This window comes from Labrus mixtus, chromosome 10, assembly GCF_963584025.1.
Source record: "Labrus mixtus chromosome 10, fLabMix1.1, whole genome shotgun sequence".
Taxonomy (NCBI): Eukaryota; Metazoa; Chordata; class Actinopteri; order Labriformes; family Labridae; genus Labrus; species Labrus mixtus.
This window is the reverse complement of record NC_083621.1, coordinates 28,721,660-28,746,933: the sequence shown is the minus strand read 5'-3', so window position 1 is coordinate 28,746,933 and position 25,274 is coordinate 28,721,660. Positions and strand designations below refer to the sequence as shown.

Here is a 25,274-nt window from a genome sequence, read left to right as displayed (position 1 = left end):
CACGATTTCACATGGTGGGTCACGAGTCTCAATCAGTTTAGAACCACTGGTCTAGGCCAACATGAATCCACCATGAGCACTTATCTTAACATTAACAAAATAATTTGCCCCCCATGTGTTGACGATTATAATGTCCAGTCTGCAAGTCATACACCTCTTTTTTTTTAAAGTTAACTTAAATATTTAAAATAATGACAACAGACACAAGGCTGATAGTAAGAGTTGATGCATGCACAGAACCTTGTAACATTCCACCCATGTTCTTCTGTTTCCAGACAAATGATGGATATTTTTATTTCAGAGTCGTGAGCGTACAGACACAGACAGTTTCTGTTTCTTTGACATGAGCCTGATGAAGACAAACTGATCTCCTTGCTGACTTATTACACTTTCATAGTTGGGTTAATGTTAAAGATCGGTTAAGAGAGCAACGTGAAATCATTTTTACACATCAAGTAAAGTGGGACTTCTCAAAAAACGGTATTTCATGCTGAGGTGGTTCTTTTTGATCTGCTGATGGTTTTCAGGCTTCTCTTAGAATAAACCAGTCAAACTGTAAACAAAGAACATTTTTATGAAGCTAATCCTTTAATCTGAAGATGATCTACAGGAGATCTGAGACGACTGTAACTACAAAGACCATTCATGACTCTCCAGTCAACCACCTGACTGAGAACATCAATAATATCTTATATTCAAACAGTATCTATTTATCCAGCTATCTCTGTACAGGCTGTTAGAGAGCTCTTTAACCCTGAACCAGGATTTGTTTCCTGACCGAGCGGGGACACAGCAGGTCAGGGTGAAGAGGTTTCAGACGACCACAGAGCTCTGTGTCTCCCAAACATCTTTCAGGATAAAATACCGTTTATAAGAAGCCCCTACAGGCCAAATATCTGTCTATCTTCCTGTTCACTGCTCCGTGTTTCTTTAAGAAGCACATCCTGTTGAACTCACGTCCTCTCAGCGTCAGTGTTCTTGTATCAGCCTTCATGAACGCACCAAACGGTCTGTGTGGCCGCTACAAGAACAACAGGGATGGAGTGTTGTCAGGGCTGCACGATGTCCAACATGCTCGAGGACCAGACGAGACCCTGTTCCTGGTCAGGAGTCTGCAGAGTGTGTGTGTGTGTGTGTGTGTGTGTGTGTGTGTGTGTGTGTGTGTGTGTGTGAAGCAATCAGATGATGTGGCAGAATATGAAGGGGGGGGAGGGGGGGATGGACTAGGCCTCAGATGTCCTCCTCCTGATCTCAGCTATAAGGTCTGCTCTGGAAATATCAACCTGTGGTGGGAAAGAAAAACAGAAACCTTTAAAAGCAGAACGTTTGACTTGAAGCAGAAAACAAACTTCCTCATGGGTCAATATAATCACATCACCTGTTTACTTTTATCTATAGATCATTTTGATGATTTCATTTGTGCACACTTGATTCTTCCTCTGGGACTTTTCCTCCCTTAATAAATATCTTTAAAGCTAGAACGGCATGCGATTAGACGCCTCTGAGTTTTTATATTCATCTGTGTCTCCATCAGAAGGACAGGGATTTATAATTAAGTGTTAAAAACAAAACAGGAAGTATTCCTTGGTGTGTGTGTGTGTGTGTGTGTGTGTGTGTGTGTGTATCGTACCTCATCTCTGGTTGCCACCACTCTGAGTTTGACCACACCATCCTTCAGCTCCTGTTCTCCCAGTATGGCCACCAGGGGGATCCCAGACTCCTCACAGTGCTGCAGCTGACTCAGCAGTTTGGGGTTCTTCTTGTACATCACCTCTGCCTGATCACACACACACACATTAAGACAGAGGCATTTAATATCAGTTTACAACGAGTCTCTAGACCAATAAAAAAGCTCCTGTGAGGAACTGTCAGTTTGTGTCGATCTTGGCGCCCCCCTGTGGACAAAGTGGAACATGCTGGTTTATGTTTACTGTTATAGAGGAACAGAAAAATCAATAAAGGGACCGTTTTAAATTCAATCAAGTCTGGTTAGTTACGATAGAAACTACAGCTAAGCTGGTCAGCCAGGTCGCTCCTGGGTGAAACACCTCAGTACAAGACCGTTCACCTTTAACAACAATTGATATTAAAACTATTTTATGAAATCAAAAACGAAAAGATCACCCCTTAAATGAAGCAAAAATTTAAATCTGATCAGATTGTCTGAAAGCCTCTTTTAGTTTCTTGAAGGTTTCGTTCTCCTGTTAGTGAAGAGTACCACCTAACAGCTTAGACACATGTCAGTTGTTTAACAGCAGACACAAATGATGGAGCAAACATTCACTAAACACGAAGAGCTCTGTATCTGAAGGCCGCCGTGAGGACTGAAAGTTAATGTAAGAAAGGAGCAGCCTGTAGTCTAACACATGAACACACACACCTTAATGCCAGCGTTCCAGAGCTCAGACACCAGTTTGAGTTTCTCCTCCATCAGGTTCTTCTGAGCAGACGCCACCATGACCTGAACCTCTGTGGTGCGAACCTTCTCTGCTGAGGCCTGAAGACAGAACAGTTAGAGTCCAGACTTCTTACACACTCATCATTTTATCATCTTATTCAAAACATCACCTCAGCCTTCTGCTCCATGATGGAGAAGACCCTCTCGATGCCGATGCTGACGCCCACACACGGCACTTTCCTTCCTTTGGGGTCAAACATGCCCACCAGGCCGTCGTACCGCCCTCCGCCCGCCACGCTGCCCACGCTGACACTCTCCTCTGCGGGGGCCCCGTTTTGGGCTTCGGTGCACACGGGGGCCACACCTGCCTGCGTCAGCACCGCCTCATAAATGATTCCTGTGTAGTAGTCCAGACCCCGGGCCAGACTGAGGTCGAACACCACCTGGAGGCGACGGGAGGGGGGGGAAAGTGGAGGAAAGGTAGAAGAGAAAGATGGTGGAGAAGAAAGATGAAATCACACAAAGAGGGACTTGAGCAGGAGGTAAAATGAATAAAAAATATGATAAAAAGAAGTTTCTGGCTTCTGTTCTCACCTTGTCTGTGACCTGGAAGAGCTGCACGTAGCTGAAGAGCAGCTTTATGTCGGACAGGCCGGCACAGGCCTGCTTACTCTGAGACATTTTGGGGTCCTGAAGGAGGCGCTCTGCGAGGTCCATTCCCCCTGAAGAATAAACACACTTCCTGTTTACACATGCAGCACACACACAGGTGCATTATTCAAGCTGATAAACACTCCCCGACATGTTCAGGGCGTTTCTTCAGGGCTGCTCTTCACACGTGCACCTCCTGAAAATTCTTTAATACATAAATTGCCTATTGACACGTGTTCCCCACAGCGTGAAGCAGAGAGTTTCAGGAAGAAAAACAATGGTGAGGAAATCCAAGAAAACAGACGATGCAAAATCTGGCGCTGTAATGACGCTTTAATGAGTGTTTAAGAGTCTACTGGTTAGCAGATAAGATTCATTAGATGATCACACTGGTCATGTGATATAAACGTCATCACCTCCGACCTCTTAACTGAATATTCTGCTGCGTTCACACTTCAGCTCACACAGACTTCATGCTGAAATGTTATTTTGGGGCTGGCAGGAAAACGTCCCGCTAAAGTCTGGGTGACCCTTTATGTGCATGCATGAAAACAGCCTAACCGTGTCTGTCCACTGTTTGGCCCTAAATATTAGAAATGTAGCAGTAAACGACATCAGCTCTGTGGCTGCACTAACAAGCTTTAATAAACATGCTGCATCAAAAACAAGTATTTAGAGGAGAGATGTATCAGCACTCTTTGTGTGTCAGAGACCTGCCCTCGGTGAAGTCCACCACGGAGAGAGAGAGGACAAAGGCGGCAGGCCGTACATCAATTAGATAATCATTAGATAATAAGAGTTTTAAAAATCACTTCACTTCTTCTAGCTAACTGTAGGAAACAGCTTCTTTTTTTGTGGTTTTTGTGCCTTTAATGGAGAGATAGGACAGTGGACAGAGCCGGAAATCAGGGAGAGAGAGCAGGGAATGACATGTGGGAAAGGAGCCACAGGCCGGACCCGAACCTGGGCCACCCGGAGGTTCTTAAAGCTGTTTCTTTTTCCCAAGGAAACATCTTTAAGAACCTCTCCGATACATGAAAACTACCTGAGCAGTAGTTTATGGTTCGATACTAAAGTATTTGAGTAAATGATCCATCACTGATCAGCACACAGTTTTCTCCTGCCTGCTGAGAGCTGAGAGGACAGAGGCTGGAGATGTCAGGATGTGATACTTCCTGTGTGAATCGGGGGGGGGGGGGGGGTCTCACCCTGCATACTGACGTACTCCCCGATCTGGTCTGCAGCTTCCTCCGACAGGCCCTTCTCGTTCACCATCTCCTTCTTCACCTCCTCCCAGGGCATCTGCATTTAGAAGAGAGAAAATGACTTCATATAACCATGACGGCCAGTCTCAAGGCCCAACTGTTCAAAAAGATACACTGGATCAGAATTATCAGATTTGGAAAATTCACTTTTTTTTTTCTATCATGGATGAGGTGATCCATCAGACTTTCATCCTGACGTTCACAGGTATCAACCTGATCCAGATACAGACTATTAGAAGCCCCATCCAGACTGCTGTTTCAAGGCGCGATGTTTACGTCCCTGTGACGTTTCACTTTCAATATGAGGCCATGGAGGTGTAATGAGGGGACAAAGTGACCCCCCCTCTGTACGGTCTTCGGAGGTTGCTACAGAGGCGTTACAGGGATCAGCTGATCCAGCGGGGGAACGCAGCGCTGTGTGTGTGTGTTCATGTCTGAATGTGTGTGTATGTGGAGCTTCCACAACACAGTGAGGTAACATGAATTCACAGACTGGGACCCCAGTATTACGCTGATGAGTCTATATGAATGTCTGACAGCGTGATGGCGGTGGAGCTTTGTTACGGCGCTGTAGTGGGATTGCAGTCTGTGGATCACAAGGGCTCTAAAACAGGGCTTCATACTACAGACTTTGTCACCAGGGAGCTCATACTGTATGTTTGATACTGAAGCTATTTGGTGGATTACGTTTTCTTTTTTAAACAACCCTAATTCTACTTTTTCTACGGTCACTGACGCTACACAGCATTCCAGTGCAAAATCTAAAAAACATCTGAAGCATCAACATTGGCTGATTTTGTGCCTGTAATCTGGCGTGAATCCGAACTCTGCTGGGATCAGGATCATCCAGATGTGTTTGATCAAAGTGTCCCAATCATGCTCAAAGTGTAAACAACACAGACGGGGGGTTACATCTGGATAAAAATGGGATTGGATTACCTGATCTTATCGGACTTTGTAACCTTTCTTTTCTTCAAAAAGACCTGTTTTTTTAAAGGTCCGATAGTGTTCATAGCAGTAGTTGACTTCTCAGAACCACATCGACCATCAATGAGAACTTTCTGAGTTAGGGTCGGTTCCATTTGCAGAATGAAATCTGTTTGCACAGCAGGACGCGTCCGTACCTTGTCCAGTTTATCCACTGTCGAACAGATTGTGCGGAACTTGTCGTCTGGAACGCCACACACAGCAAACATCCCGTCCAGGATGCGTCTGTCGTTGACCTGGAAACAAAGAACGTGGTCAAAGCATCAACACCTACTGATCAAAGTCTGACCACACTTCCTGTTCAGTTGAGAGCTCAGGACCGGTGACGAGGACTTTAATGCTTTTCACACCAAACTCGAGCAAAGATGAGATGAGACTTGGATCTCAGGTGAATGAACGTGACAAACCTTGATACGGAAGTCTCCAAGGTCCAGCTCACTGAGGATTTCACAGACGATCTTCAGACACTCAGCATCGGGAATCATGGCGTCGTACTGCCCCGCTATGTCAAAATCCTGAAACACACCCCAAACAATAATTACACTTCAAGTGCAGACAAATCAGGTCAACAAGTCAACCTGCAGGAGTGACAACAAGACGACTCACACATTGGTAAAACTCTCTGTAGCGTCCACGGGTCATGGCTGGGTTATCACGGCGGTAGACCTTGGCGATGTGGTAGCGTTTGATGTTGGTTATCTTGTTCATCGCCAGGTAGCGGGCGAAGGGCACCTGAAGGAGGTCTGGTCAAGGACAACACACATCTCTTTGCTCTCAACTAACTAATGGAGTTACAACTTCCATCCATCCAATCTGTGTTCCCCACAGAATGACAGGGTGTTGGTCTTTTCTCGTACTCGATCCCTGAATGTCTTTTTCTATTCTATTCTATTATCCAGAAATGTCCAGGTGTGAAAACAGCTTTAGAGATTGAAGGATACGGTGAGGTCATATCTGAGCGACAGCAGCTCGCCGCCTTGATCTTTGAGGTCGTAGATGAGCTTTGAATCTTCTCCGTACTTCCCCGTCAACGTTTCCTAAAAACAACAACACTTTGTTTGAACGTGAGATGATTTTAAAGTTGAGACTTAAGTGAAGTTTGTGTGAAAATCCACCTTCAGTTCAAAAACAGGCGTGTCGATGGTCTCGGCTCCGTGGCGTTTGAAGCAGCTGATGATGGTGTTGAAGACTTTCTCTCGGATGGCCATCTGTTTGGGGTTGTAATCCCTCGTTCCCTGTAGACAAAAACATTTACAGTGTTTCACTCCCAATATCTTAGCTTTCACCCATTAGTGCGGTTTCTCCTTATTTGTCACCTCTGCATCTTCTTTACTGTGGTGACTGACAGCGGTGTGAAAATGGTCTTCTCGTATCATAACAACGGACTACCGCCGCCGCCGTCTGGCATGGAGAGTTGTTTCCTCTCACGCATGCGCAGAACCGTTCGGCTGTAGTCTTTGCGGTGTGTTTGAGTGCAACTTTTTGGCCAGGACGTGAGGCGATGTGAGGCGCACAAGCGGCCAGTCGGTTAATCCATTTTTAATCGATTAAATTCTTAACAGTGATTAATCATTAACATCCCTAATGTGAACAGTAAACATGTGTGTTTGAAAACAGCAGCACTTCGGTCTTACCTTTGCTGTCTTGAGGACAAACTGATGTTTGACTTCATCTCCTCCTATCTTAGCCTTCAACTCCAGCAGTTTGGCAACTTCTTCATCGATCTGAAACACACACACAATAAGAGGTTTGTGAACATTAACTGACAAGTGTCATTTCATTGGTTAACATCAGTTAGAAAAACAGAAAAAAACTATGAAAGAAATATTGCCTCACAGTCTTACACACGGCACCACAGGCCTACCTGAGCCACAGTGATCCCAGGAGACGTGCACAGAGAGCGCGCACGTGTTGCAGTCCGACAGCCCACCACAGCAAAAGTACGAACACAAAACATGCCCAGTGAGTTCATCCCACGGTAGCGGGGATTCAAAAACATGAGGGTAAAAAATGTACGTCCAAAAATTGGACAAACAGAAGTTCAGGAGTGCATCATGGGTAAAAGCAGCCCAGCCACAGAAGCCAATCACAACGGTCCGAGGAAGGTCAGCGAGGGAGTGAGTGCAGCAGTGAGGTCCAGGAGGGTGGAGGTAGATGATGGTGATGATGAAGGGCGAGGCAGGCCGGGGGCGTCCAGGGTCGGGCAGGAAGAACAGGAGAAAAGTGGTAAGCAACCCTATCACTAGGGGAGGGCGTGGCATGATGCATCATCATCATCATCATCATCATCATCATCATCAGCGTGGAGGACAGAACACGAGATGTAGCAAGTCAATCAAAGCAGCGAGCCAAACACAGCCCACACACACACACACACACACACACACACACACACACACACACACACACACACACACACACACACACACACACACACAGAGAGTGTCCTTGTGTATGCAGTAGACACCTTCATGTAAAACTTTGGTTTTAACACGGTTCACTTCAGCACACCGCAGCCTTTAACAAAACCACAAATAAATATACAATGACACATGGAGGCAGACTGACGACAGATCACCTGCTCTGAAGTGAAACGACCAGACAGAATGAAGCTTCTCTAAAATATTGTGTTGTTCTGATACCAGTGTCTGGAAAGTTTGAAGTTCACTCTGGACAGGAAGACTGACATTATGGTGACACAGTTTATCTCTGAGATGTTGGGGATGTAACGATTCACTCAACTCAAAATGAGAATACTACTCAGTCCCTTTACCATCCGAGGGTAAACAAATAAACATACTGAATATAGTGAATCAGAGGGTTTTAGAAGTCGGTGTACCCTGTGGAGACTGAAACAATAAGTGGGGATACTCCGTGTACCTGCACTACACCTCTGAGTCTTTATAAACTGTGTTTGGTAGATTTCTCTTCACACCTGTCAGATGTTGCATCAGCTGTTCTTCCGCGTTGTGGATGAATAAGATAAAAGTGATCCATTAATGTATTCAAGTGTTTCATGACAGGCTCGTCTTAAACGTTGTTTCCCTACTTAAATTTGCTTTTAAATCGGTTCAGTAAGATGGTGTCTAAAGACTGTTTAGCTCCAGTTAGCGTCGCAGAGGCTAGTTAGCCGCTACGTCTGAAGTAACTGGTTTTAAGCTAGCAGTTAGCTAAAATGAAAACACTGTACAGGACAAATAGAAAAACGTTCCTTTCGAACTAATTAATGAATAGTGCCTCTCATTAAATCTGATTAAGTAGCTGACTTGACAGCTTCTCAAATAGCTCGTGGGGCTGACTTTTGCTTCATTTTAAAAACCTACGCCAAACCCCGCTCAAATCCAAAGCTATTTAACATTGAATCAGTTATAAATAAACACATACAGGGAGTATAATATTAACAAGGACATCCTGTGTGATCTTGGTTTCTGACGGACAATTCGGCACTTTCACAACACAGCTAATTGTTGAAGTTAAACAGAAACAGCTACAGTATTATAACTGTGCATAAAGTTAAACGAGGTTTGGTATGAGACATCTTTTCACTCCTGCAGGATGAATTAACTTAGTCTTTTTTTATGGTACCTGGAGAGCTAGGTAATTAAACTAAAGCACATTCATTTGATTGAGTATGTGACGTAATGGCTTCATCACTACGGAGGCTGCTCTTCTGTCATTTTTAGACCAACACCAAACCCCACTCAAATACAAAACAATTTAACATAAACTTCAATATCAACGATCACATAAAGGCTCTATGATTTAAAGAAGAGTGTCTTAAAGGTTTAAAGCTCCTTTTGGAAAATTCGTCTTATGCAAGCAGGAAAACAATGTTGGAATTAAGGAATAAAACTGAGAATTATGTGTTTTGTGGGATGTGGGTTTAGCTCCGGCAGACTGAATGAAGTTCAGCACACGTACAGACTTTACATTAAACTATCTCTGTTTCATCTCCTCACCTGCTCTTTGCTCGCCTTCTCTGACTTCAGCTTCCGAACGACTTCACCTTGGGTTTTAATCGCCTCTTGTATCTGTGCCTTGTCCTCCATGGTGTTATTTTGATTAAATTCACAGGGACGAACACAGCAGCTGTCAGCGAGTTTGCTGTGGTGGTGCAAAACGGAAACGGAAACACGTAAAACTTCTTCTTCTGTTGTCATTCATGATCGGTGTTTTACCGCCACCTACTGGTTAGTACAGTAAACAGTAAAGATTGGTGTTTTTAAGTATTTATTATGATTTTTAAGCTTAACATTTGCCGCAAATGAAATATATTCCCTGAAAATATGTTGTTGTTTTTTATGTTTTTGTGTTTAATTAAATACTTTTGCATGTAGTGAAATGTTTTTTGCAATAATTAAATATTTGCACAGTTGACCTTCAGGGCCACCATATTTCTAAATGTACCAGTCATTGTTTGAAGATACAAAAAGGAATTGAGTTAAAAGACAAAATATTAGGAATGAACCAAAAAAAGAAAACAAAGAGAAGTTGTAAGGAGTACACACAAAAGATCTCTTTGAATAATCATCCCAGTTAAAGGCCCTGTATTTACTAGCCCGGTGTCGCTGCACGTTTTGACAAATACAGGCAGCTCTCAGTTAGAGCCTCAGATGCATTAAATCCCCGTTTCCACCAAGCGGTCCGGTTCAGTTTGTTTTCTGTATGGTATACATTTATTGGCGTTTCCACTGTCAAAAGTTGTGAATGGTACCAAAATAATAACTGATCCATACCGTCCTACTTTTTTTGTACCCTTCTGTTGGGTGCCACGGCCAGCTCGTGTAGGCCCTAACATTCAAAATGGAGGTCCACACAGTCAACTTGCTTAAGTTTTAGTTTATTTCAGAACAACCAAAAATGCAAGAGCAGAGGGAAATAAGTCCAATCTGTCCCGAGGAACCCCAGAAAGCTCTGGCAGCTCTGGCAGCCTGGCTTGTATGCCCTTCCACCCAAATGAAGCCCATCTGCAATCAGCAGGTAGGTGGGCGAGTCTCCCAACAACCAGCAGGCATGCCACCACCAACCACCAGATGACGCCAAACCCTGAAACACAAAACACAAGCAGTACCAGGCCAAACACCATGGCCAGGGCCGTCACAGTACCGATCCACCCCCGCCCCGTGGACAACCTTGGAGATGCACGGTCTCACTGGCCATCCGTACCGTGCCCAAACACGCTTCAACGCTAAAGTCCAGTTAGTTTGTCCAGTGTGACCGCTCCGTATCGTGCTCAGGCACGGTACACTTCCTTGGCTTTGGCACACTTCGGAGAGGTTTCATGTCTGTATCTGACTAACATGAGACAATATAAGACACAAAGTAGCTGTTATGTTCTCTGTGTTGTTCTCTGATGTGCGGGCGCCTGCGGAGTCGCGCGCGGACTCAGCCATGCGTCTATTTTATTTTTTTATTTATTTATGGCTGTGTCTGATTAAAATGGCTTAAAATAAGTTGTAAAGTAACTGTCATGCTCTGTGTTGTTCTCTGATGTGCAGACGCGGACTCGACTGTGCGTCTCTCTCTCTCTCTGTCTCTCTCTCTCTTTCTCTCGTCCGCCTGTTTGTAAACTGAGCACGCTTCATAATAACAGAAAGCGTGTATGTGTTGTATTACGACGTTATGTACAAGAGGTAATCGTGCTTAGGCACGGATAGTCCTGTATAGTGTGACCGCGGGCCGTGCAGGTCAGCGTGGGAATGGCGCTGCGGGGGGGCAAGCACGGTACAGATGACCAGTGTGACCGCGCCCGCAGACTCCCTACAGCCAACATATAAACAATGTGTTCTCAGACTGACACAGTGAGTGTTGACTCACATCCTCCTCTCTGAGAATGAGCTTCTACCTTCTGGCAGACGATACAGAGTCCCCCGATGTAAACTGAACCACTTTAAAAACTCTTTTGTTCCCACGTCAATCTAAATTCTGGATAATGTTTGGTAAGGCTGTGTGGGTTGTGTAGTAGCATCATGGTCTTCCTATATGTTTTTATAGTTTCTTACCTTTGTTGTTTTATCTCTCATGCTGTGTTTTTGCAGATCTTGTGTAATATACGTGTGTTGTTTTGTAATGGTATGTTCTTTCCTGTTTATGTGTGGATGTGTTTTTCTACTGTTTTATTTATTGATTCTAGAGGAAGCAGCTGAATGTTTGGCAGCTCTTTGAGTCAAAGACAAATTTCCCTAAAGGGACAATAAAGTGTATCGTATCGCAGACCTTCCTAGGAATCATTGATTTTGTTTATTGTGTCGTGTTCTTCTTCTTTGTTGAATTTATTGGTTGTCTCTGTTGCGCCACTGTGATTTAGTGATGTGTAAGGGTACGGTTAGCTGTAGAAATGCAAGTAAGATCAGGGTTTACCGTACCAAAACTGTACTGAACCAAACCGGACCGCTTGGTGGAAACGAGGCTTTAGTGTCAAAAAAAAGCAGCAAATAAAAATAAAGTGGAACTACAACATCTGTCCAAGAAAGACAAAATAATGCTCGTATGTGTAAAGGCCTTGAAGGTTTTTTTTCATACTGCTTTACAAAAGCTTCCCAAAGTGATAGCTTTAAATACCACGACCCGTTGTACAGCGCCACTTTCTAAAAAGTGAGGATTTTGTGTAAAATGTGAAATAAAACACAGACAATGACTTCCGGAGGTGTTCCTGATCCCATCATTTACATCAACCCAGAATTTAAACTATAAAACATGATGTGAAACCTGTTTGGATAACAGAAATAAAGGCTTCTAAGAACACACGATTTGGTAATTTCTCGTTTAAAATTTTCAAAAACGGCAAGTAAACTCCTGCAAACAGTCTACTTAGCATAATTCATTGGCCAATGTATTTATGCATTTTGCAGGGTTCCCTTTCATCAGTTATAAATCACTGAGGGAATTGGCTGAAAAGATCTCTTGTAAAACAGAACTTGAGAGACAGTTCTTCAAATCCTCCAAAAATATGGACACATTTTAGAGGCAGTTTAATCTAAACTTAAGGCAGGAAGCACTGAAGATGAATTAAGAGGATAAAACAAGGATTTCTATTTAACCGATGTGTCTCCACTCTTTCCTTGTGTTTGAAAGATGTAAAATGCCGGAGTAGGGACAGTAAAGGACTTTACACTCTACACATAGGCAAACATCTTCCTGTTCAAACAGTGACTGAAGTTAGTCCAAAACCAAAGTCCACTTCTGCAGAGTGAACGGAGGATTTCATCAACATGTCTGTGAGTATCAGCAAGTTTCTTTATTATTCTGTAAGCAACATTACGAGTGAGGAGAGAAACGACAGCAGTGTGACGAGGTGTGTGAACTTTGATCCTGAGTTTCTTTATCTCTGAAAGTGTCCGGAGAGATTTAGACATGCCTACGCTTCAATAAGTCAAGTCAAATAATTGTTTTATTTGAGGGAGAGTGGTCGAAGCTATCAAACAATATGTGAACAAGCTGCAGTGTCGTCAGATGTGTTGTTGTCAGAGCCCTGTTTACATCAGAGCCCGGCTCCTCCCCACATTGTGTCTATGCTTGTCATATGAAATGTGTTATAAATAAACTTGACCTGACTTGTGTATAAAAGCTGTTTTAGTCAAAGACTAGAGAGAAGAAGAAGAACATACTCACTGATTATTGAAATGTCACGTAAGAGTTTCTAGATCATGGTTTTTCCATGTAAATGTACATGCAATGTGAAGCTAGAGCTAACTAAAGAGGGCTAAATGCTAACACAACAATGCAGCTCGAGATCAGGGGGTATTCCTTGAAAAAGTCAGTCTGAAACTAACTCCATCTCCTAATTAAACCTCAGGTCATTCCATGAACACAATCCAGCCTTAATGAATCAGGACTGACTCAAGACAGACTTGCATAGTCTCGATTTGTTACCGCACCTGATGTTTACAAGAAGCCCAAATGAATGGATGAATGAAAAGACGATTAAATGAGTCAGGCAGAGGGGAGAGTTAGAGAGCTGTTTGTTTCAACAGCTGAACCAACGCTGCTGATAGAGCTGTGTGAAAAATGTACAGATTGTATTACTAATAAAAGAAGGTAAAACTGCAGATAATAATAATCCAGGGAAATGGCATGGTAGAAAAATACCATCAAACTAAATGTACAAGATATACATGTTTCAGGTTCATGTGCATTTGACTTAATACTAGACACTAAATCTGTAATTTATCTGATTATAATATTTAACACGTGCAACAGCTCTCACACTCATGGTTTAACAATCATGAACGGATTTTACATCCTCTATCACAGTGGAACATTAAACATGCGAAATTACCAATGATTACAACCACATTACTGAACAGTGACTTATTAACACACTTTTCTTAACTGCACACTAAACTTCCCATGAGCCTTTGCTCCACAAACTGTCCGATCTCAGAGCGACTGTCCACTTGGGGTCTCTACAGTATAAAACCTTTACACAGATTAAAATCACACCTGTCCAATATCAGACCTCTGCTACAGCTGCACAGCATCAAGGTACAGCAGTGTCTGAATGGAGATAAATCTATAAAAAGTCTGTGCGTAGCCTAGTTTAAGGTAATTGTTGTAATATATTATCATGAAGTATCCAACAAGAGACTGTAAATGATATGTTCTTGTTCTTGTGCGTTTTTGTGTAAAATCAAATGTAAAATTCCTCAGTGGTTACAGTGAAATGTCAATTTTATTGTCACAATATTTCTCAAAATAATAAATAAAAGGAGATGCCATTTATACGTGGGGTCTTTGTGGGATGTGAATTATATATTAGGCTTTTTATAAAATCATGTTCTTTATACCTTTTTAAAATATTTTCTCACGTGTAGTTTCATTAGATGTGTCGCTTTTACGATATAATTAATGTTTTTATTCATGATAGATTTTGAATAAAGCTGAGAGCTTTATGATCTTTATTATATTATAACATGACACCAGCTAAACTTAGTTCGACTGTTAGCCTGGTCCGGAGCAGACTTGTTCACCAGCATCAGTTACCATGGTAATTCAACGAGGATTCATATAAGCTATGGTGATTGAACGAAACTCCCACTTAAATGAGCCAGACTTATGGAAATAAGCGAGGATTCAGCTTAATCCTGCTTCATGGAATGACCCCCAGGACAATTTAGTCTGCAGCTTGCGTTTAGTGCTTTTGAAGGGGAGGGGGGTTGGAGGTGTGTCACTGGAGGAGAGCGGAGGATTCAGGAGGGTGGAGGTGTCAACAAACAGCAGTTTGTTTAGGTTTCATGCTGGTGCTCAAGGGTGACATCTACTGGATCAAAAAGGTCACAGCTGCATAACGTGGTGTCAGGTTTGTTACCTTGACAAGTTATGCATTGAATACTTTCTTCCTTCCGAGTTGATGTGCCTGGTTGAGGGGGCGTGGACTCAAATGGACAGCGTGCCTCAGCCTCCTCCTGTTGAAAAGGATCAATTCATCAATCTTTATTTGTACAGCGCAGAATTCATAACAACTGTTATTTCAAGAGAAGCCAGAGTATACTCTTGATGGGTGCTGACATGTTGAGTCTGTGCAGTAGAGATAGACATTATTGCAGAGTACAAGTTGCTGCCATCTGGTCACAGGTATACTTTGCCAAGGTGCAGGACTAACAGACTAAAAAGTTCATTTGTCCCTGGTACCATTGGTGACCTCAACAGCAACAGGGAGGATTTTCCTTTCAATGTGCCTCTTCTTATCTGATGATCCGGTGCTGCAGGAGCCACTTTGGTCGACAGAGCTGTCAATCATAACATTTTATAGCATACAAAACAAATGAAAGAGAAACGTCTCAGAGAATAGAGGAAGTAAACACAAAAATGGTGGGAAAATAAATATCATGAATAAACCAGTTTTGAGAAAAATGTATCCGACATGCATTTAGGTTTTATAGTTTGACCCAGCTCCTCTCTGGGTACTTCTCATGTCTCTTAAATTGCATCCATGTTTCCTTCACTTGCTTCCCACACTTGGGTCTTGGTCCCGCCCACCAGAGATGCATGAGACACGAGGAAACGAAGCAGAGGAGAGAGGAACGGGGAAATCTCTTTAAAGAGGCATTAGACGTCCTTTCCTCTGTAGCGTCACCTGAAGCGACATCAGCTGACGACTAATAATACTAATAAAAATAACATACAGACCTTTTCTACACTCAAACAGTTTTAATGTTAAATTATTTATTAATGTTTTGTCATAACTGATAATCCGACCGTGAATTCTGTATTTTATAAACACAGACTAACAGACTCCCCCTCTGTCTGACTGACAGACTCCCCCTCTGTCTGACTGACAGACTCCCCCTCTGTCTGACTGACAGACTCCTCCTCTGTCTGACTGACAGACTCCCCCTCTGTCAGACTTCTCATCATGATTAAATGAAAAAAGGCAAATAGTGTGAGTGATCATGAAAATACATATCAGCAGTTTTAATAATGGAGTCATTCATGATCTTTTGGTTTTTACACTTCAAATTAACAGACTTTGTGTTTGATGCTGAATCAGAAAACAAATCAAATAGCCTATCAAAGTCGGCGGTGAACAGCCTACACTCTTATATTAATTTTAAGGAATTTATACTTCATATTTCATTGTTATTCTTCATGTCAGACACTTTTTTAATCCCAGCTCATCACAGACTCTTTACAAACTGACACATGTTAACATTATGTTTAAATGTCCGACGCTCCGTTTAGCGTCTTTTCTCCGTTATTAAACTTTGCTGATGTTGATAAGTTTCATTAAAGTCTGATCCGCTGCAGCGCCCAATCAATGAGTGATATTCGAGAAGGGGGCGGGTCTGTCAGTGAAAAGTCTTCCTGGAAGGCTGGTCTCATGTTTCCTCGATCATAGCTCCTCGCTCCTCGCTCCTCGCTCCTCGGTGCTGAAATAAGCGACTTGAGACGTCCTTCAACATGGTGGCACGGAACGACTTCCGGTTCAAGCAAGGATTGAGGAGAGAGGAAACGAAAAATAAGAGACATGAGAAGTACCCTCTGTTAACTGAGGAGGTGGGGTTTATGACCTATACTTCAGCCAGTCAGCAGGGGGAGTTCTAAATCTTTTTTGGCCTCACTCCAAGGCGGCTGTTGCTCTCTCCATCTTAATTTACCGTCTATGTGGCGTTCATGTGGACTCCATTTATTACAAATGCAAAGTAAGATTTTGACATGCCAGCTGTTCTCATCCACAGGGTCCACTCAGCATGGAGCTGTCTCCCTCTCCCTCAGGTTTAGAAGAAGAGTTTAAAACAGTCTTCACCAGAGAGTCCCTCCTCTTCCTCCATGAGCTGATCTCCATGTTTGACGAGGAGGTGGATCAGGTAGGAGACGTGGAACATCCCTGTTGTTTCATAGTGTGGCAGACCTGTTTAACTTAGGATAAAAAACGATCTGTTACATGCTTGTCTTTACTCAGGTCCTGCGGTTACGAATGTCCAGAAAAGCCCACTTTGACCTTTCCGGTGACCTGCCAAACTTCCTGGAATCAACCTCACATATCAGGAGGGACCTGGCATGGAGGGTACTGCCCGCCCCCCCAAGGCTCCAGAGAAGACATGTGGATGTAGGAGATCTGGCTCCCTGCGATACTCAGCGCTTCATTAAAGCTCTCTTGTCTCCAGCACAGGGCATACAGGTACAACCTCTCATTGACCTGTGACCAGTGATTGGCAGGGGCGTGGCCAGAGGCGGGTCCAAGGGTGGCACAGGTCCTCTCTGGTGCAATCCCTCAAATCAAATAAAAAAATGTATTATTGATGTATCAGCCTGAATCTAAAGGGAGTAATTAAAGCAGCAGGAAATGATCAGAGCATCTGTTTACAACATGAGACTGGCTTACAAACTAAAATCAAGTTCCAACAACAAGGGACTAAAGCTCTGTTCAACCTTTGGGATGAAACAAACATATGTGGAGACAGAAGGAGGCTCTGAAAGTCACACAGTAAGCCTTCAAAAAATAAATATCTGCTTTGTTTGTTTGTTTGTTTGTTTGTTCGTGCAGGTTGACTTTGACGATGGAAACTGTCCGACATACTTCAATCAGATCAAAGGCATTCATAATGTTTTAAAGGCAGTTCACAACCACTTCCCCAGTACGTACCAACATCAAATTCATACTGGTGATGTGAAACATCTTCATCGCTGTGTCACTCTCATACTCTCATTGGATTACAGATGTTCCACACATATCTAAGGCTCCAGTGCTGATGCTCCGCCCCCGCGCCTGGAACATGGTGGAGCACAACATGATGGTAGTTTGGCACTTCACACACATTGTTTCCATCACTTGATTCATTGAACTGAAGCTGAAGAGTTTGATGAAATAGAGATTCACTGGTTTAAACTCTTCAAAAACAGAGCAGCTTTATTTTGTTTGGTAAATGTGTTCTGAACCATCAGCAGCCTCTCCAGGATTTCTGGGCCCAATGAAAAGATCTCACATTGGGCCCTTCCACCACAGCCCCAGTAAAGCCTCCACCACATCCAGTAAAGCCTCCACCACACCCAGTAAAGCCTCCACCACAGCCCCAGTAAAGCCTCCACCACACCCAGTAAAGCCTCCATCACAGCCCCAGTAAAGCCTCCACCACATCCAGTAAAGCCTCCACCACACCCAGTAAAGCCTCCACCACAGCCCCAGTAAAGCCTCCACCACACCCAGTAAAGCCTCCATCACAGCCCCAGTAAAGCCTCCACCACACCCAGTAAAGCCTCCACCACACCCAGTAAAGCCTCCATCACAGCCCCAGTAAAGCCTCCACCACACCCAGTAAAGCCTCCACCACAGCCCCAGTAAAGCCTCCACCACAGCCCCAGTAAAGCCTCCACCACAGCCCCAGTAAAGCCTCCACCACACCCAGTAAAGCCTCCACCACACCCAGTAAAGCCTCCACCACAGCCCCAGTAAAGCCTCCACCACACCAGTAAAGCCTCCACCACAGCCCCAGTAAAGTCTGCATTATAGCTATGAAGTTTAAACACTCCTCCATTACATAAATGTCCCACATTTACATTCACCGGCAACATGGTACCAAAAGGTTACCTCGTTTTTAAGTAATTAGGACAATGTGCAGGACTTCGCCTGTAATATTTGATAAAAACAGGAAATGATCCGATCTCGATGTCCCAGGACTTCTATTTTTGTTGCCGTGATATCGATATGGTTACTTCCCGTGCCTATATTTTATCTCATGCTGTGGGATTCAAATAAAATGTCAGACTTGCCCCTGCTCCTTAAATACTCACCAGTGGCAATTCTAGAGTCCGTTGGGGCCCAATCCGTTGGGGGGCCCTCCAACCAGCTTTCAGCAGGGCAACAAAAGTGGATGCTGTCAGATGGGGTCCTCTTAGGGAGGATTCCTACTGTCATTGCAAAATTTACAACTATTGGGTTGCATGCTTTGGTTTAAAAAAAATTCAGCCGTCTGGGCAGTTGCCTGCCTTGCCTGTTGGCATGATAGATTGATATCCAGTCTGTTTACATCACATAAAAGAAGTAACAAATAGACAACATAATTCAATGCATTATGATTAGATTTCAGGGGCACATGTGGCAGCAGTGCTATACACTTGGCTCTGGACGTATTTAAGAAGTTTTAGTCAAACGGGGTCCCACGGGAGGGGGAGGGGGAGGGGGGTGGCAAGTTTTCCTACATGTGTGTGTTTAATAAACAGTCCATACGAAGCATAGACTGGCTGTTTTTTTTCTGGCTGTTTGTCAGGTGGAGGGAAAAGAGGCTCCAGGTCCCCTCTTTGACTTTGGACTCCTCATGTTTCACTGTGGAAAGACGCTGTTTGAAAACAAGAGTGGACCTTTTTTCTACCTCTCCAAGGTAACACACAGTCACTCGTGCACTCAGACGATATGTGTTTTATGAATGAAGTCAACAGAAACTCTCTCGTCTTGTTCCAGGTGGAGAGCTTCATGGAGGCTCGATTGTGGAACAAGATTTTTGTCTGGACACAAGAGAAGGTTTGCACAAAGAAGTGAATATTTAATTTAACCATTGAGAATATAGAATATAAATCTGAGGATCCAAAGTGAACTTTCCCTGTTTGTTTTTTTTACGTTCATTTGGGGGTGTTTATGCCTTTATTATAGACAGGACAGTGGACAGAGTCAGACATTGGGGGAGAGGGAGACTGGGGTACGACATGCAGGAAAGGAGCCGCAGACCGGATCTGAATGCAGGCTTCCCGCTCAGAGGACCACAGACTCTGCACCAGGAGCCCGCGCACTAAACACTAGGCTATACCGTTTATTATTGTTTGGTTTCAAACAAAAGTAGAACTATTTGCACCTGAGAGCTCCGTCAATGCTGACTTTTGTTTAAATATCACAACAACAGCCATTTTCAGGCAACAGAAAAGAGCCATCGACAAAGCTCAGAAGAATGCAAAAAGAGGAGGTGCCCCAGGGACTACGCGGTGCCAGACACCCCCCCATTTGCTTTCTGACATGTAGCTTCTTGTGGAAATGTTGAGGAGTGTAGTAGAGCATGTATAAATGGGGCTAATATGAGTTTGTGTGTCTGTGATTGTCTGTCTAGCTGGGCCTGCCTCTGGGCTGCATTAAGGTGACGGTGCTGATCGAAAATGTTTTAGCAGCATTTGAGATGGAGGAGATCCTCTACGAGCTGCAAGATCACTCAGCTGGACTCAACTGTGGCATCTGGGATTATTCAGCCTCTTTCGTTAACAAGTTTGGTGAGACAATATCTGGCCTTTAGCTGGTCTCAACATGCCAAAAACTCTCACATTTTCCACTAAGCCAATGTGCGTAATTACAGCCTGAGGTCCAGAACTAAATGTACCACGGGATCTAGTCTCACTGAAGTCAAGTTTCCTGTCTCTCCTCCAGGTCACCGTCAGAACTTCCTGCTGCCCGACCGCAGCAAATACGTCAACATGGAGAAGCGTTTCCTGCGCAGATACATGGACCTGTTGGTTCAGACGTGTCATCGGAGGGGAGCGCTCGCAACAGGAGGGATGGCCGCTCTGCTGCTGCCTCAGGATCCACTCAGCGACTCCCACCAGAGAGCATTGGCTTCTGTAACCAGGTAGAAAACATCCCTGCTTAGGATGCTCTCCACAACTGTGAGTGTCTGCTTCAAACTGACACAAGAATCTGTTTTGCTGTGGACTGAACCCACCTGAAGTTTTATCAGTAAGTTAAATGTGTGATTTGTTTAGAAGAATGGCCGCTCCTCAAGCCAGCTCCCTTCTGAACATGTCTCGGCTACAAAACACATCAATAGCGCAATATGTCAGGCCCCCATAGCATGTGAGGAGATGGAGCATCGTCCATATTTATTTAGTCAATTGTTAACATGGAGGAGGTTTAACTTTAAGACCATTATTGTATCCAGCCAATAGGGGGAGTGTTGGCTTCACTTTTGTGAACCTGTCATGTCCTCTATACAGTATATGGTAATGTCCCATTTAAAGGGCTGCAGCATTCCAAGGGTGCATTTGAAAATGAGGCCTGATAATTTCAAAAGGGGCCTTGAAACTTAAATTATCTTTCAAATGATAAGTAAAGTCAAGTGAAGTTATGTAAGCTGGATCCAGTGCAGCTGTTGAGGTTGCTATAGGCGACCAGGACAGCGCTTAGAAGCGAAAAGGAAAGGATGGGGACAGGTGAGGACGCAATGAGGAAATCCTCTGAAGACCAGACCATTTCATTTCAATTAGCCTGCGAGGGCTGGTCTTTGTAAGCTGGGTCCTTCAAAACATACCTGTTGTCTTCCCTCCTCTTAGACTGAAGTTGCTGGAGATCGAAGCAGGTGTGGACGGCTTCATGGTGTACGACCTGGGTTTGATTGAGCCCATGCAGAAAGTAAGCACTGGATCATGAGCCTTTCAAAGCTTTTTTATAAAAACAGAGAAGCTAATGAGGTCTCCTTCATCTCCTCCAGCTCTTCCAGCTTCACACTGAAGGGGATAACCAGCTTCATCAGCTCCGAGATGACGTCACTGTTACTCCTGATGACCTGCTGTCCATGCCCTCAGTCAGTCTTTAACGCATTTCAAAATGTAACTGCTGAAGATTCCCTGTAAAGCTGCAACATTTCACCATCACTGTTAAAAAATGTTTACTGCAGGCTGGGATGTAAACTGGAAGTGGGAAGAACTGACTTATATAACACCTTAGACAGAGAAAATGAAAGTTGATTTTGTTGTCTTGTCATTAGGGAGGAGTCACCCTCTATGGACTGAAGTATAACATTGCAGTTGGTGTCCTCTTTATTAATGCGTGGCTCTCAGGTGTGTACATTTAAACATTCAGACTGAAGTAAGGCGGGGCAGGAACAATAGAACTATTAAAACTTGACTCTGTTTTTTAGGTACTGGACACTTCTTCTACAGAGGCCAGGTGGAAGATTCAGCAACAGCAGAGATCTCCAGATCACAGGTGGGTTTAGTGCTAAATAATCTGACTTCAGTACCCACCAAGTGAACCAAGCAGAGCTTGACTAAAGGTCACGCATTATCCTCCTCTTCAACCAGTTTAAATAAGTCTCAGAGCTCCTCAAAACATGTGTGTGAAGTTTCTTGTTCTAAATCTACTCTGATCCTGTATTTGATCATGCCTATAAACCCCTCTATTTCAGCCCTGTTCAGAACAGGCTGTTTCTGTGTCTGTACCTTTAAATATGTAAATGAGCTGTGTTTGACCGCGCCCCCTCTCTGGAAGGGCTTGGGTGTCTCGGGCTTTCTCGCTCCATGTCCTATTGTTTACGGTGAGAAGGCAGACTCAGAGGGCAGAACAAACACCTAGCTGTGGGAGTGTCACCCACCTGGGGGAGGGGCTACTGCCCGTGGTAAGACTGGTAGCTGGCCAAAATAGCATTATAAGTAAATGTGAGGAAGGAATAGCCATCCCTTCAGACAATTAATGACAGGACAGTTGTCTGACTAGCACATTAATTCATAAGTGACACCCTCAACCAGTTTCCTGAAAACAAAGCGATGGACAACATAGAGACTGTAAAATGAACCAGTTTAAGCTTTCTTTATTTCATTACCTGTTGAAGAAACAACCAGCTCAATATGAACCCTACTGAACGAGCTCCATGTAGATGAACTTGGAGGTAAAGAAGAACATAAAAAAGTCTTAGCAACAACTATAGTTTCATAAAATAAAAGTAGGACTTGAATGAAGAGGTTGCAGCAGTTGGAGTCTGTCAGCTCCAGAGCAGCAGGCTGTCTGAAGTAACGATCCAGAGGAACCTTCAAGACGAGACGGCTTAAAAAGAACGAGATAAAAATGCGTTCTTTGTGTGTGTGTCAGGTGTGGCAGTGGATCCGTCATCAGACGAGGCTGGAGGACGACAGCAGGGTGGTGAGCCGGCGGCTGGTTACTGCCCTAACCCATGAGGTTCTGATGGAGCTCAGCGTCAGGTGTGCAGACACTCCCTATCATGCTGATAGCCAATCAGGTTACTGCTATCCTTGTAAAGGGAGGACATTATCTAAATTAGGGATAACTTAACCATATTTAAAGAGGACATATTATCCCCCTTTTCCACCTTTTCAAACAGTCCCCTGTGGTCTAAATGAAACATCTGTGCTGAGCTTTGGTCAAAATATAACATAAAACCGGGGGTTAGTGCGCGCACAAGGAGAGCACATTTGAAACGGAGCATTTTTTTCTGTGTTTTAAGACTTATACAGACCACAAACAAAGGACTGGATGGGTTTATTTCACATTTTGTGGGTCAGTAGACAATCAGGTTACCCAAATAAATGTTCAAAAACCCTAAAAGTGGATTTTTCACAATATGTCCCCTTTCATAAGCTAGCCACTTTCACATCGCTCGCTGGTTTGTATGACCTACAGGCTGTTTTAAAGTCATACGTTGTTTTGAAAAAGCTATACATATAACGAGTCAAGACAAACTGTTGTCATCTCAATGGTTTCCGAAACAGCAAGACCATCAAAGTAAAGACCATCTCAGAACTCACTGGCTATCGTCTGCGAAAGCTATAAGCCTCTTGTAACATTATTCCTATGTAGTCAGTGGTTAACATTAAACGGCTTCCTTTTCTGTGTGCTGCATTGTTTAAAGTTCAATTAGCAGTTTGAGTTGTTCAGTTCAAAAGCAAAGTGAAATGTATCACAGCAGATATGTCTGCAAAGTAAACGCTGTCATTTCTTTGTTCATTAATCTGTTTCTGGTGAGTCTCACTTTAACTTAAATAGTAAGTCACACAGAGGCTTCTCTCTGGATTTCTTCAGCAGTATGAACCTGAAAAACAAACTGATTTTCTTGTGATTTACTTTCCATTATCTGGTCTTAAGTTTGCAGAATTAACAACATCATTCATGACGCAGATTTTTAAAGAGCAAAAGTCGAGCTTTGTCAGGTCTGTCCTCAAGAGGACCAGGGAGGTCTCAATCAATAGTTTGTGATGCATTCCAGGAAGTTGGAAAATCTGAAAAGCCTTCACAACACAGCACAGTTTTTGAAATCTGTGTAGCATTAATGAAAGAGATGATTCTTCTTCGGGTGTTCAGCTCTTTTCTCTCTCTCTCTCTCTGTCTCTGTCGGTTTCTTCAGGGCTAAACAGAGGCTAAACACAGCGGCAGATATATTCCTGGAGGTGGTCCTAAAGAGAGATTTCCCAGAATTCATCACCTCCTACTTAAATCAGGACCACACCTTTCTCAGCTCCCAGGACTTCAGACAGGTGGAGGCTCTGGAGGCAGACATTCCCCGACACAAACTGTGAAGAGTCTCAGATGGAAGATGTTCTTACAGAGAGTGTATTACTGCCACCACAATAAAAGAAATATTAACCTTTCTGTTTGCTTTTTTTTAATGTGAACACTGTCAACATACTGATCTCTTTGACATTAGACACCTGGCCAAAACTATTTTAACAATAAACAATCAAACTTTCTTTCATTCACTGGGATTTCCTTGAACACATCTGCAGACCCTGTCTTTGCTCCCTGTTTGCTGTGTCTAAAAAAACACAGGTAAGTACAAACATATCCAAAGCACATAAAACACTGCACACTGAGAGACACTGAGAGAGAACAAACACAAAATAAACGACAACAAAACCAGAACCAAACAGAATCATCACAAATGTGTACCCTTGTTTAGGGGTACAATGAGTGTACCTTTGAGGTACTGTTGGACCCTTAAAGGTACGTACACATTTAGCACATTATTTCTGACAGTGGCAAGTACAGGACCAGCATGCACCTGGGTGGGATCTATACTTGTTTTTACCAGCAGTAAGAGAGGCAGTGGGAGCCATGATTCTCTTTGTTCTTATGTTTGCTTTTATTTTTTTAAATAAAAGATATGTAGGTGATGTCCGTGGTGTTTTTACAGAACATGTTCTGTTAAAAAAAAGGCACAACTTGTACAACCTGAGAGGAGCTGTTTGTGTTCCTCTGGTTGTTGAATTATTAACAGAGAAACAGGATTGGGGATCCTGTCACTACTGACCCTTTATTTATGTAACACCTTTAAGATTTAGTTTGGCTTGAACTCCAGATCAGATTAAAGAGGGCGCCAAAGAGGACTGCAATCACCTGTGTCCTGCATTGTTGTGTTAGCATGCTAATGTTAGCGCTCTTTAGTTAGCTCGTAGCTTCACATTGCATATACATTGACACAGAATGACTGTGATCTAAAAACACTTAGGTGACACTCTGGTCCTTAACTAAAACAGTTTTTATACACAAGGGGAGGAGCCGGCCGTCCCGTCCATGTAAACACGGCTCTCACAACAACACAGCCAGCGGAACTCGAGCTTCTCCCTCATTGTAGACAGTCGTGACTCAGAGAGACATTTACACAGGATACACTGGATTTATAATGTATTTATGTGTAAAATGTTGCACAGTCTTCCTTTAATGTCCTGTCATCAGAATCAGCTATATTGGCCAGGTATGCTCACACACAAGGAATTCAACTGTGCTCTCTATGTAAAAAAGTATAACATTAAAATATCAAAAATTAACACAA

General features: G+C 43.4%; 2 protein-coding genes across 3 annotated transcripts; one reads left to right on the top strand and one right to left on the bottom strand.

Moving 5' to 3' along the window:
* Positions 1-260: 260 nt before the first annotated feature.
* hars (histidyl-tRNA synthetase) lies at positions 261-9,439 on the bottom strand. Of its 2 annotated transcripts, XM_061049060.1 has the most exons (14): positions 9,261-9,402; positions 7,166-7,543; positions 6,936-7,025; positions 6,417-6,536; positions 6,243-6,338; positions 5,908-6,033; positions 5,709-5,816; positions 5,439-5,537; positions 4,258-4,351; positions 2,993-3,120; positions 2,569-2,841; positions 2,381-2,497; positions 1,631-1,777; positions 261-1,283 (listed from the first exon to the last, which is right to left on the bottom strand). In XM_061049060.1, the coding sequence occupies exons 2-14, from the start codon at positions 7,298-7,300 to the stop codon at positions 1,224-1,226; spliced, it is 1,593 nt and encodes a 530-aa protein (XP_060905043.1). In that variant the 5' UTR covers positions 7,301-7,543; positions 9,261-9,402; the 3' UTR covers positions 261-1,223. The 2 variants fall into 2 exon arrangements, with proteins under 2 accessions (XP_060905043.1, XP_060905044.1); XM_061049061.1 differs by lacking the exon at positions 7,166-7,543 and having other exon boundaries at positions 9,261-9,439.
* Positions 9,440-12,400: 2,961 nt separating this feature from the next.
* ugl (ureidoglycolate lyase) lies at positions 12,401-24,615 on the top strand. Its single transcript, XM_061049059.1, has 15 exons — positions 12,401-12,518; positions 16,479-16,607; positions 16,703-16,921; positions 17,288-17,378; positions 17,461-17,537; positions 19,008-19,118; positions 19,199-19,258; positions 19,836-19,992; positions 20,147-20,345; positions 21,046-21,124; positions 21,204-21,296; positions 21,480-21,552; positions 21,633-21,700; positions 22,580-22,689; positions 23,841-24,615. Exons 1-15 carry the CDS (start codon positions 12,513-12,515, stop codon positions 24,019-24,021), a joined length of 1,653 nt encoding a protein of 550 aa, XP_060905042.1. The 5' UTR covers positions 12,401-12,512; the 3' UTR covers positions 24,022-24,615.
* The last annotated feature ends 659 nt before the right edge of the window (positions 24,616-25,274 follow it).

Bases quoted from the DNA above. Each gene is read 5' to 3' on its own strand.
- hars (XM_061049060.1), bottom strand. From the start codon at position 7,300: ATGTTTTTGAATCCCCGCTACCGTGGGATGAACTCACTGGGCATGTTT. The intron at 2,842-2,992 runs GTGAGAACAGAA...CGTCGCCTCCAG, and splicing joins TCTTCCAGGTCACAGACAAG to GTGGTGTTCGACCTCAGTCT. The intron at 1,778-2,380 runs GTGTGTGTGTTC...GTGTGTGATCAG, and splicing joins TCTGGAACGCTGGCATTAAG to GCAGAGGTGATGTACAAGAA.
- ugl (XM_061049059.1), top strand. The intron at 16,608-16,702 runs GTAGGAGACGTG...GTCTTTACTCAG, and splicing joins TTGACGAGGAGGTGGATCAG to GTCCTGCGGTTACGAATGTC. The intron at 20,346-21,045 runs GTAGAAAACATC...CCCTCCTCTTAG, and splicing joins GCATTGGCTTCTGTAACCAG to ACTGAAGTTGCTGGAGATCG.